This window comes from Vipera berus (genome assembly GCF_964194415.1).
Source record: "Vipera berus genome assembly, chromosome: 1".
Lineage (NCBI taxonomy): Eukaryota > Metazoa > Chordata > Lepidosauria > Squamata > Viperidae > Vipera > Vipera berus.
This window is the reverse complement of record NC_138202.1, coordinates 255,170,442-255,182,511: the sequence shown is the minus strand read 5'-3', so window position 1 is coordinate 255,182,511 and position 12,070 is coordinate 255,170,442. Positions and strand designations below refer to the sequence as shown.

The 12,070-nt window shown below is 39.7% G+C and overlaps 1 protein-coding gene across 4 annotated transcripts; it reads right to left on the bottom strand.

The window, feature by feature from the left end:
- Positions 1–260: 260 nt before the first annotated feature.
- GTF3C6 (general transcription factor IIIC subunit 6) lies at positions 261–8,888 on the bottom strand. Of its 4 annotated transcripts, none has more exons than XM_081343689.1 (6): positions 8,789–8,888; positions 4,817–4,897; positions 3,670–3,733; positions 2,306–2,350; positions 2,109–2,222; positions 261–1,025 (listed from the first exon to the last, which is right to left on the bottom strand). In XM_081343689.1, the coding sequence occupies exons 1-6, from the start codon at positions 8,873–8,875 to the stop codon at positions 724–726; spliced, it is 693 nt and encodes a 230-aa protein (XP_081199815.1). In that variant the 5' UTR covers positions 8,876–8,888; the 3' UTR covers positions 261–723. The 4 variants fall into 4 exon arrangements, with proteins under 4 accessions (XP_081199815.1, XP_081199816.1, XP_081199813.1 ...); XM_081343690.1 differs by having other exon boundaries at positions 2,109–2,219; XM_081343687.1 differs by lacking the exon at positions 8,789–8,888 and adding an exon at positions 7,475–8,226.
- Between the last annotated feature and the right edge of the window lie 3,182 nt (positions 8,889–12,070).

Sequence of the window (12,070 nt, the reverse complement as noted above, 5' to 3'; positions counted from 1 at the left end):
ACCCTAAGAGGCGGTGGTTCTGGAAGGTGTTACCGTACTTCAGTACACCGCATACACAATTCGAATCTTACATTAGACGCAACAGATTAGAGCCAAGGAATTCATGCTTTGTACTGCGTTATCTCCTGCTTTTAGTTCACATTTGATATGGGCAATGTCCTAATTCATGGTGTTCCACTTGAGTTTCAAGAAGGGGTTAACTGTTCATTGTGCTTCTGTTTCTGCACGTGCAAGGTTACTGCTTGAAAATACATAAGATTTTTTTTAACCGTAGTTTGTAAATTATGCTAAATGATTTTACGTTATAAAAAGCAAAGGCAGCTATATTGGTCAAAAGGAAAAAGCCAAATCCTTATTACAGTTGCATCTTTTATTGTATCAAAATCACAAAATAGGAAACAAACTTGAGTTCTCCAAATTCTTCACTAGACAAGATAGTATGCAAAAGTAGTAACTTGGAGAAGGCAAGAGAAAGGAATCTGTAATCAAAATAAGGACTTTCAAGTTCAACAGAACCCTCTTCACTTTCCACTTCCTTTGATAGAGATACAGAGAACTTGGGAAATGTATTAGATCAATATCACAAAAGAAATGTGATCCTAACACAACTTTCACAGAATAATTTGCAAATGAATTCAAAGTCTTTATAATGATAATATGTACAAATCAGATATCAGTCAATTTATCCTATACAGTGATTGCTGCTCAATCAAACAGCTTATATCAATGTAGAGGCTCTTCTGAAACTATGTTCTGACTGTTCTCTATGGAAGGATTCTCTATGATGGGATCTGGAGTATCCAAAATGGGTTCAGCATCATCCTTTGCAATGTCAAGTGGAATCCCAGGTTCCAAATTCCAATCTACGGTTCCTTTGTCACTGGCTTCTTCCTCAGACTCTTCTGCCAGCTTATCCTGGGATTCAGCTGTTTCGTCATCTTTTTCATGCAAGAAATTGCAAATCATGTTTGGTCTGCTGTATGAGAAGTCGTTGTCCCTAAGATCTAGCCATTCTATACTGCCTCCTGCCAAATTAAAAAGAGGGAAAAGAGATAGGAAGGAGTAAGAAGAAAATAAATAAACAAATGCTATTTTATTGAAGATTCAGTTTCATCCCTTATTCATATCTTGCTCTCCTCTCTTATCACCTCTTTTCTGGTTTCCCAGAAATGATACCACATGGTATATTGAAAATGCCGCATAGCAAAAATCAAAGATTACTTGGCTGCTGCTTGTGATTAAAAAGATTCATGTTGAGATAATACTGCATTACAAAAATAAATACTGCATGAGCTACTACAACAAAACTTGAGGGGAAAAAACCACTTCCAAATTTAGGGATTCTAAATCCAACTGAAAAACATTAAATGGAAATATTTGTCTCTCATTCATCTTCAATGCCAAGTCCCTCTTATGATGGGCAATGGTGATTTGAACTCCAGTAATAGCAGATTTGGGTAAATCTGCAATAAATCCGACAAGCAATGTTAAAATGAATAAATGAAGGTAGATGGGACTCTTGCCCTTCCCAGACTGGCAAGATTATTATTCTGACATTAAACAGAACATACACTAACTCTGTATTTTCTCAAATTGATTCTATCAGTTAAAGAGGTGGGAACATAAACAATCCTGAACATTTTAGTAACTAATTTATAAATACTTACAGTTCAGAATATTATGAACAACTGGTTAAGATCTCATTAGGATAACAGAAAGAGAGTTGCTGAGCTACAATTTTATAAAAGCTCAATTAAAGTAATCCGATGTCGAAGTGGTGCAAAGAAAGCATGTATTTACAAGCCAGAAAAACAGCAATATAAAGCAGTCTGCGACTGTTTTACCACATAATAATTTAACTTTGGCTTACGATGTTACACAAGCAATATTGTTATGTTGCTATAGTTTATAACAATGTATTCTGCAATATGATATTTATTCAATAAACCCCATTTAAACTATCTGTGAACCCAATTAGAGTAGAAAAGAGCAAAAAGAAATATATAATATTAAGGGATCTGGTGGATATACCTAGTGTTTTTTAGACTGAGGAAACAAAAAATAAAGTTTTAGAAAAAGAGGATGAATTTCTAGAACTTAAAAATCACCTATGTTCTCTTCCCCTTCCTTTTTCTCAATCAGAAGTGTCCTCGTCATGTTTAGTTTCTTCATTGTGTGGCATTTATATTTTAGTTGCAATTTTTGGTTGCCTTCCACATCTACTATCAGGAAAAAAAGCAGAATGTCATTTGTTTTTTAAAAATTTTTGAGATTCTGAAAAACTAATATACAAAATACTGCTTACCATGTTCATGGTTTTCCTCAAACACTACACATGTTCCAAGAGTATCTGCGGATGAGAGTAAACAAATTGCTGAGAGAAAATATAAACTTATTTTAAAGAGAAATATTTACTCAATTCTATAAAAGAATTAGAAGATTGCATGCATAAATTCAAAATTTATTTACAGTCCAAGATCAAACACAATAAAAGATTTGTATATAGTACAGTATTCGAGTGGTGTGCTTGTATAATGGTGAAGGTGCTAATCTCCCATTCAGAAGGCTGAGTTCAAATATCTGCTGCGAACTCCACTTGGCACCAGGAAGGGCATCCAGCCAGTAAATGCTCAGCTCCATCCAGTTTCAAATAGTAACAATAGGGTCGTAAAAAGGGAAGTATATCATACAGCATTTGTAAAAAAAATTAAAAACTGCAAAAAAATAATAATTCCGACAGCCAGCTTGGTCTAGTGCAGGGGTAGGCAACCTCGGCTCTTTTATGACTCATGGACTTCAACTCCCAAAATTCCTCAGTCAGCATAGCTGACTCAGGAATTCTGGAAGTTGAAGTCCAAGTGGGAAGACCATAAAAGTCCTGCCTTAGCCATGAAAGCCAGTTGGATCACTTTGGGACAGTCACTCTGTCTTAGCTCACCTCACCTCACCAGGTTGTTATTGTAGAGAAAACAGGACTGGGAAGTGTGCTGGATATGTTTGCTGCCTTGAATTATTTGTAAAAGTAATAAAAGCAGGATACAAATAAATGAATAAGTACGTAAGTAAATAAACAGAATCCTAAAACATTTAGCACTAACAGTTAATAGCACTGGGGAACAATCTTGACTATTTCTAAAAGCTATAACTATTGATAAGAATCTTGCAACCTTCTTAGAGGTTTCTGAAGAATAGTCACTCAAGAGAAGGATAACAGCCTCCTTGGTCATAATGGTAGTGTGGACTATTAACAAGAGGAAACAGTATACTATGGACATTTTAATAGCACATATGAGACAGATTCTACTTCCAAGTCTGAACAGAAACATTTGATTTTCAGATAGGCTTATATATCTTCTAATTGTTGCCCTAATAAGTAGTGCCCCAATCTGGGCTCAAATATTCTCCTATGTGGAGCACATATCCATAGAACTGCATGCTTTTCCTTGATTTAACTTTAAATTTGGTCACCCAATCAGGATTTTTTACATAATCAAAGCAATTACTGATTTGAGATTATAAGTACATTTTTCGTTCCATTTATTGACTAGATGAGGAAGGTTCCCTCTGTTTCTATAGAAAATAATAACAACAAGAAAATAAGGTGGTTCTTATGGTACATGTTACTTTACATCACAGCTTATAAAATAGGCTACTCGTTACTTTTCTTACCTTCATATTCTCCAGCAAAGACATATCTGTCTATTTGCAAAATAGGTCTCTCTGTGTCAATTCCCTAAAAACATAAAGACAGAAGCACGTTTAGGAGAAAGGAAGTCAGTGGATTCAAAGCATGGTCTAAGCTGCGTGATATTTCTAAACTTGATAAAATTGACATGTCATTACAAAATGTTTTGTGCATGGACAGACATTTATCACTGCCATTTGTAATGAGCAGGAATACCCAGGTATCATGAGTATTCATCAGTGCCCTGAATATGCTTTCTAGAACGAGCAAGCTTGGATAAAATGGGCTGTTGGTTGTGTCTTTAGTACCGGTATTACTAATAAATATTTACCACACCTAATTGGTTTTAACTTGGGGAGAATTCTGCCAAATTCAGATGGAAAGAGTACAAGAGATGACAATAAGCTAAATTTGAGTTTGGCAAACAGGAAGTAAACAGAGCAAAGCATTTTGTTCTTCCCTAAGACACCAAGAAATCTACAAATAGCAGAAAAATTGCTGTATGTTTTAATATAGAAAAACAATGATAAACAGGTTTCAATTATGGAATGCTTTAGCAGGCTGGTTGCTAAATGCAACAACAATGGCACATGAAGGAAGCAAAGCATCCATGAGAATACTTAGTAAATCATAAAACAGAGAGCAGGGCCAAGATACATGATGTCCCCTTGATTGTGCAAATGTATAAGATGTATGTTGGTTGATGAACATACTGTATATATACTTTTGTATACAAATGATTCTGATTCGTTGGCTAACAGTCAAAATGTTTTGCAGCACATATTAGATAATTTGTAGTAGGGAATATGGATCTGGAAATCAATGTATCTAAGATAGCTCTGTTTGATAAGGAAAATGGCATGAATAACTATAAGTTGTTTATAACAGTGGATAAATCTAGAATAAGAATGTGAATTTGTGTAGTCTGTTGTAATGAATGGAAGAATGTGGTCTATTGTAATGAATATTTGTTGTAAGAAGCAAAAAAGGCTGAGTAAAAGATGATGTTTGTGCCCTCTGTTAAGCAGAAACAAATTAAACTACTGCCATTTCAAAAGATTTTGAATACAATCACAACTGTACTTTTTAATAAAAAGCTACATTAATCTGTACTATGTTAAAAACACTCACCAAAATCTTGCATTTATTATCACATTTTTCCAGAAATTCTGAATCAATTATTCCGGACAATTCTACCACAACTAATTGTTCCTAGGGAGAAAATTACAAAACATTTTAAATAGTGTATTTAACAGCTCAAGTCTCAAGTTTCTCCCCAGGAGAAACAGGCTTCGTCTCAATCCTGCCAAGACTGAGTGGCTGTGCATACCGGCATCTTGGGTTAGCCAGGCCGTTCCATCATTAATGATGGGGGGTGAGGTGTTACCCCCCGTCGATAGGGTTCACAACTTGGGCGTCCTCCTGGATTCACGGCTCAATTTTGAAGACCATATAGGAGCCGTGACCAGGGGGACTTTTGCCCAGCTTTGCCTGGTGCGCCAGTTGCGGCCCTATCTGGACCGAGATGCCCTACGCACAGTCACCCATGCGCTCGTGACCTCCAGGCTAGACTACTGCAATGCTCTCTACATGGGGCTGCCCTTGAGGACCACTCAGAGGCTTCAACTGGTGCAGAATGCAGCCGCGTGAGTTGTTATGGGAGTTTCCCGATACTCCCGTGTAATACCTCTTCTCCGTGAGCTGCATTGGCTTCCGGTTGCCCTCCGGGTGAGATTCAAGGTGCTGGTAATGACCTATAAAGCCCTAAATGGCTTGGGTCCAGATTATCTAAGTGAACACCTGCTGCCGACATCAACTTCCCATCGTCCTGTGCGCTCCCACAGGGAGGGCCTTCTCAGGGTACCGCCAGTTAAGGAATGCCGGCGGGTTATTCCCAGGGGAAGGGCTATCTATATGAAGCCGCTGGGAGAGATCATCCGTAGCTTCGGGGTGAAATATCATCAATATGCTGATGATACCCAGCTATTCATCTCCACCCCGAACCAACCCAGTGATGCCCTTGATGTGATGTCCCGTTGTCTGGAAGCGGTACAGATTTGGATGGGAGAAAACAGGCTTCGACTCAACCCGGCCAAGACTGAGTGGCTGTACATACCGTCATCTCGTTTAGTCCAAGAGGTTCCATCTCTGACTATAGGAGGAGAGATGTTACCTCCCATTGATAGAGCACGCAATCTGGGCGTCCTCCTAGATTCACGACTCAGTTTTGAAGATCACATTGGAGCCGTGGCTAGGGGGGCATTTGCACAGATTCGTCTTATATACCAATTGCGGCCCTTTTTGGACCGAGATGCCCTACGTACAGTCACCCACGCACTCGTTACCTCCCGTATTGATTACTGTAATGCTCTCTACATGGGGCTGCCCTTGAAGACCACCCGGAGGCTTCAGCTGGTGCAGAATGCAGCTGCACGGGTTGTGATGGGAGCTCCCCGATACTCTCATATTACACCCCTCCTGCGTGAGCTGCATTGGCTACCAGTTGCCCTCCGGGTGAGATTTAAGGTGCTGGTACTTACCTTTAAAGCCCTACATGGCTTAGGTCCGGGATACTTGCAGGACCATCTGCTGCCGGGAACAAATTCCCATCGTCCAGTACGCTCACACAGAGAAGGCCTCCTCAGGGTACCATCAGCTAGGCAATGTCGGCTGGCGACCCCCAGGGGGAGGGCCTTCTCTGTGGGAGCGCCAACCCTATGGAATCAGCTCCCCCCTGAGCTTCGGATGGCCCAAAACCTCCAATCCTTTCGCCGCGGCCTCAAAATACACCTGTTCCACCAGGCTGACCTAGACTGACAGGCATTTTAATTAATTTATATTTAGTATTTTTAATTCATTTTTTAAATTCTCTAATTTTTTATTGCACTGTTGTTCTCAATTTCATTTTATCTTGATTTATGTACTTATTATATGTTTTGTTGTTAGCCGCCCTGAGTCCTTCGGAAGATAGGGCGGGATATAAATCCCATCAATAAATAAATAAATAAATAAATAAAGGGCGTTCTCTGTGGGTGCGCCGGCCCTATGGAACCAACTTCCCACGGAACTCAGGACTGCCCCCGACCTTCGCTCATTTCGCTGGGACTTGAAAACCTGGTTCTTTGAGTTGTTTGGCCCAGACTGAAGGGTTTTAATTTAATTTAATTTAATTGGGTTTTAGTTTAACTTCAGGGACTGTAATTTAATTAATAGTTTTAACTGATTTTAATTTTGTATGCTATGTATTTTAATTTTCCCTGTAAACCGCCCTGAGTCCTACGGGAATAGGGCGGTATATAAATTTAAATAATAAATAAAAAAATAAATACCCATTTGCAAATATACATTGTTTTCATAGACCAGCAGCTCCCAACTTTTTCTATACCCTGCACCTCTAGAACGCTTCTGATATATTCTCGCACCCCTTACAAAAGTTCGAAATAATGGCAACAAATTATGCATACATACTATAATTTTGAAAACCCAAGTTTTCGTACCCCCTGGAATATCTTCTCACACCACCAGGGGTGCAAGCAAGCACCCCTGGTTGGGAACCCGTCATAGACATTTGTTGAACAACACACAATATACCCCAATCATCATTTCTTATGTTGCAATATGGATGTTTAGGTATGACTGTGACACTATGAAAAAGCAGCTATCCAATGCTTTCTCTATCATTTCATCCAAATGTAAAACACTGTGGAAGTTATTTATATCTTCCTCTGATATTGGTTTATCCTTGTCACTAAAGAACCAAATGAGCTAATATGGTATAGGAATTAGCACCAAAGAGATCCAGGGTCTGTTTTCTTCTTGGTCACTGTAAGTAGTCACTCTCTCTCTCTCTGCCAGATCTATTCCACAGGGTTGTTGTAGGAAAAAAACATAAGGTAGAATTTTATGCATGCCACCATATAAACTGCCTTTAGTGGGGATTAAATCTAGCAGAAGAATAAGTAACCATGGTATTTCAAACTTCCCCCTCAAAAAAGTTGATTTTTTTATATTGCCTCTATAGTGCTTCACTACTCTTAACAGTTAACACATACAGGACAAACTTACATAAATTAATTGGAATATAGAACAGAACTCTGTTCTGTCATTCTACATCACACCATTAAAAAAATTACATATGTGCAATTTGGAAAGGCAACCCTCCACATTTGGTATTGTTATTTCTTTCTAACAAGGGTAGTAAATACATTAAGTTACCAAGTAAATGAAATAAAATACAAATTAAATATTTATATACTAAGTAAGGTGTCCCCCCCTTTTTTTTCAAAGGGAAAAGGGCTAGATCTCAACGAGATCCAGATTCCTGCCAAGCTATAGAATAGGATTCCTCTTCTAGAGAGTTAAATCAACCGCTGTTCTCTAAACACGGACCAAGGCCCAGCCAGCAGTGCTGGTTAAGGCTTATATGGGAACCAACCTCTAAAACATCTGGAGGACTGCAAATTGGGAAAAGCTGAAGTATTTCAACTGCCCGAGACGGCTCAAAAAATAAGGACGATGCGCAGCAGTGCTCCTTATGAACCTCGGCGCCTCCTGACGGATGAAGTGGGACTTAGACTGAGGTGGGGATTCACCTTAGGAATAGGCTGAAGATCTTTTCTTTCTTTCTTTCAATTCTTCCTTTCGTAAAAGCCAGCCAGCCAGCCTATAAGTCGACTTGCGAGCGCTCTTATTTGCTGCAGGTGTTGTGTGGCATTAATGCAGCATAACACATTGAAAAGCGAAGGGTCCTTGGTGCTTCTCGTGCTTCTTTGCAGACTTTATATTACCCAAACTAGGTAACATCCTAGCATTGATGATGTTACCTAGTTTGGGTAACGAAACGTCTGCAGGAAAATAATCAAGCTCAGTGGGCACCAAGGACCCCCTCATTTCAACACTGAGCTACAAATAGTCTCCTGGATTGGTTCGTCGGCTGCAAGGCAATCCGCAGGCAGCGAAATCCCCCGCGATACCTTCCCAAGACTCGGCAATCCCGAAGGAGAGAAGGGTCCCCCTTCCCCGACGGTCATTTGGACGCCGCTCAGAGGCGCCTTGCAATGCACGCGATCGCATCCCGCTGGGTTCTCCCCCCACTAAACCCACCTCGACCTCTTCGGCTTGCTGTGCCCCACCCGCCGCCTCCATGCTACCAGGGCCTCCGCCAGCTTCACGTGACGGTCCCGCCGCCATCTCAGCCGAAACATCTCGCGTCTTCCGCGGCAGGAGCGCCGCCAGGCGGGCGGAGGGGGAATTTGGCGTTTGTGGGTTGGCGCGAACTTCGAGCTCAGCGCCCTCGTTTTACCGCGGCTTCCTCACGACTTCGTCTGATTGAGGAAACGGTGGATCCGTTCAACCGGGGACAAGCGCCTGGTGCGCAGAATAAGTAGCCCGAAGCCCTCTAGTTCGCCTTGCAAACGTTGCTTTTTCCTCCTTTACGATTCGATAGTAGCGTCTCTCAGCCCAGAATTTTCTCTCGAAATATAAATGAATTGGGCTTAAATTGTCCTAGTATCATGTGAGAATCAACTCTCTGCAGAAGACGGATGTTTGTTGGGAAAGGTGGAGGGAAGAAGAAGAAAAAAAAACCGACCAAGCAGCAAAGTGGATGGACTCAGTTGCAGTTGTAATGAATACAGATTGGACAGGCTAAGGACAGATGATGGAGAACATCAATTTAGACAGTCATTAAGAGTCGACGATAATTTTGTGGCACTTAATTCATCAATCAGAAGCAGCCTCCCAGTTTTGAATTTTTAGAGAAGGGTGGTTGAGTGTTTGAAAAAAGATAACCTTGTTCTGTGATTTATACTTTGTTGTTCCCACATCCTATGATTTTACTTCTGCAAAACCTCTTTATAAATCGGTTTCATCTACTTTATTTGTTGTAAGAAATTTACTGTGAACTATTAGGGTGGGGAACATCTCTGCTCATTAGCATCACTAGGGATGAGAAATACTACTGCAGTTGTGTAGCTGACGTTTCTACAGCATAGTGGTTGTCTTCATAATTTTTTAAATTTTAATATTTTAAAAAATAAAATAAAATGGTAGAAACACCATCAAGGCCTGGACCATACTTGTGATACAATTCATTGCTGGAATTATTAACTGGAAACAAGCTTAGCTGGACAATTCAGACAGAAACAGCTAATGACTATTAACCATGTATTACATCTCTTAAATGGACTCCAGAAGATGGTAGAGGACAGGAAGGCCTGGAGGAACATTGTCCATAGGGTCGCGATGGGTCGGACACGACTTCGCAACTAACAACAACATCTCCACTGTGATATGGATTATACCTGCCCTGAAGAAATAGAGGCAGAGGTTTACTTTAGGTCAAACAAACTGTTAAAAGAAAAAAAATGCATGCATTGCTGATTCCATGTAAAAGCCAAGAACAAGCACTGATGCAAATTAAAAACTGAAATTTACTGAATGTGCAGGAAACAAAACATAAAAATAGTGTAATAGAAACAAGAACAGAATGCAGGGAAGGAAAGCCATTACATGGTAATTTTTTCAAAAGATCAAGGGGAATGTGGATAAAGATAAAAGCTAGCAATAGCTTACAATTGGAACATTAAAAAGAAAAACTGGAAGGTTGATTTGGGTTGTGCAAAACCTAACTATTTCAACCAATGCAGCCAAGGCCAGAATTAGAAAAAATTGCCAAACAATTCAAACTGCAGAAGAAACTGCGTGTCATATACTCAGCTTGTGCAAGAAGACCACACAAACTGATTATGAACAGCAATAGTACTTAGATTTAACATGCTACTTCATAGTGCTTTATAGCACTAAGAAGTGGTTTACAATCAGCATATTTCCCTCAACAATCTGGGTCCTCATTTTACTCTGGATAGAAGGCTGCATGTCACCAAAATGATACATTGGAACATCTGTAAAAATTATGTGCCAGTAATGAAAAATTGGTGGAAACAGACTTGAAAAAGAAATAAAAGTTTATGTTCTGAACTTATACAGTACCTACTCAGGAAAAAAATGATTTCATTTCCAATTTGTTCCTTAAGATTCTCTGTACTATGCTGTGTACACTTTTTCAACTTTCAATACTTTTGGGTGTTCCTTCTGTCGCACAATAGTTCCAGCATTTATTACTATCAGTTGTCTATTTTAGCAATTATTGACAGGGTTGAATATCATCTGTAAAATATTTTATATCAGTTCTTTCTGAAAGCAGTTTGTAAACTTGATTTGTTCCACAATACTTCGTTTTATTGGGTCTTTGAAGTTTTGCATCCAATTTATCATATATGCTTTTATTTGGTCTGCCTTATCCTATCTAAAGGAGGGATGTGGTGGCTCAGCGGGTTAGGATGCTGAGCTTGTTGATCAGATGGTCGGCAGTTTGGCGGGTTGAATCCCAAGTGCCGCGTAACAGAGTGAGCGCCTGTTACTTGTCCCAGCTTCTGCCAACCTAGCAGTTCGAATGCACGTAAAAAAATGCAAGTAGAAAAATAGGGACCACTACAGTGGGAAGGTAACAGCGTTCCGTGTGCCTTTGGTGTCTAGTCATGCCAGCCACATGAACACGGAGACGTCTTCGGACAAGCGCTGGCTCTTCGGCTTTGAAACGGAGATGAGCACCGGCCTCTAGAGTTGAAAACAATTAGCACGCATGTACAGGGGAACCTTTACCTTTTTACCTATCCTATCTAAGTTTATATACATGGGCTAATCTTGATACTGTAGAAGCATTTCCAATTTGTCATCTTTTTAAAAACATTCTCTTTGGTAATTTGTAGATACCGGTACATCAGTCATTGTATGTTCTGACTTGCCACAACATAGTGAACAATATATAGATAGTCCTTGACTTATAGCTGGTCACTTAGTGACCATTCAACGTTACAACCTATCTGGAAAATGGGGCATACACTCTGGTTCTGAAGTTTTGATGGTCAGTTCACCACTACTCGTGCACTCACGACCACACTTCAAGAGGCGCTTAGCAACATGGCCACATTTATGGCCACTTATAACATCCTGTGATCATGTGATTGTTCTCAGCAAAATCACTACAATGGATTCACTTAACTGTTTTACAAGTACCATATTTGCTTTGCACAAAAATTAAAAATCACATGGCCACTTTAAAAACCATCATGCTATATGACTATAATGGGCAGGTTCCATTACAGTCCTATGCCAAGGATTACTGTAATGAACATTTTGATCTAGTTTGTTCCAATCTGGTGATTATTTTGAATTAAGCTCATATGAAATATTGAACTAAAGGTTACCCGATCACATTTTATCTGTCAAACATGTCTGGACTAGAAAATGGAGCTAATGAAGCCATGGACAAACTTGTGAGAATGTTAGCTGCTTCAGATTGTGCAAGCTTGATGATTAGAGTTT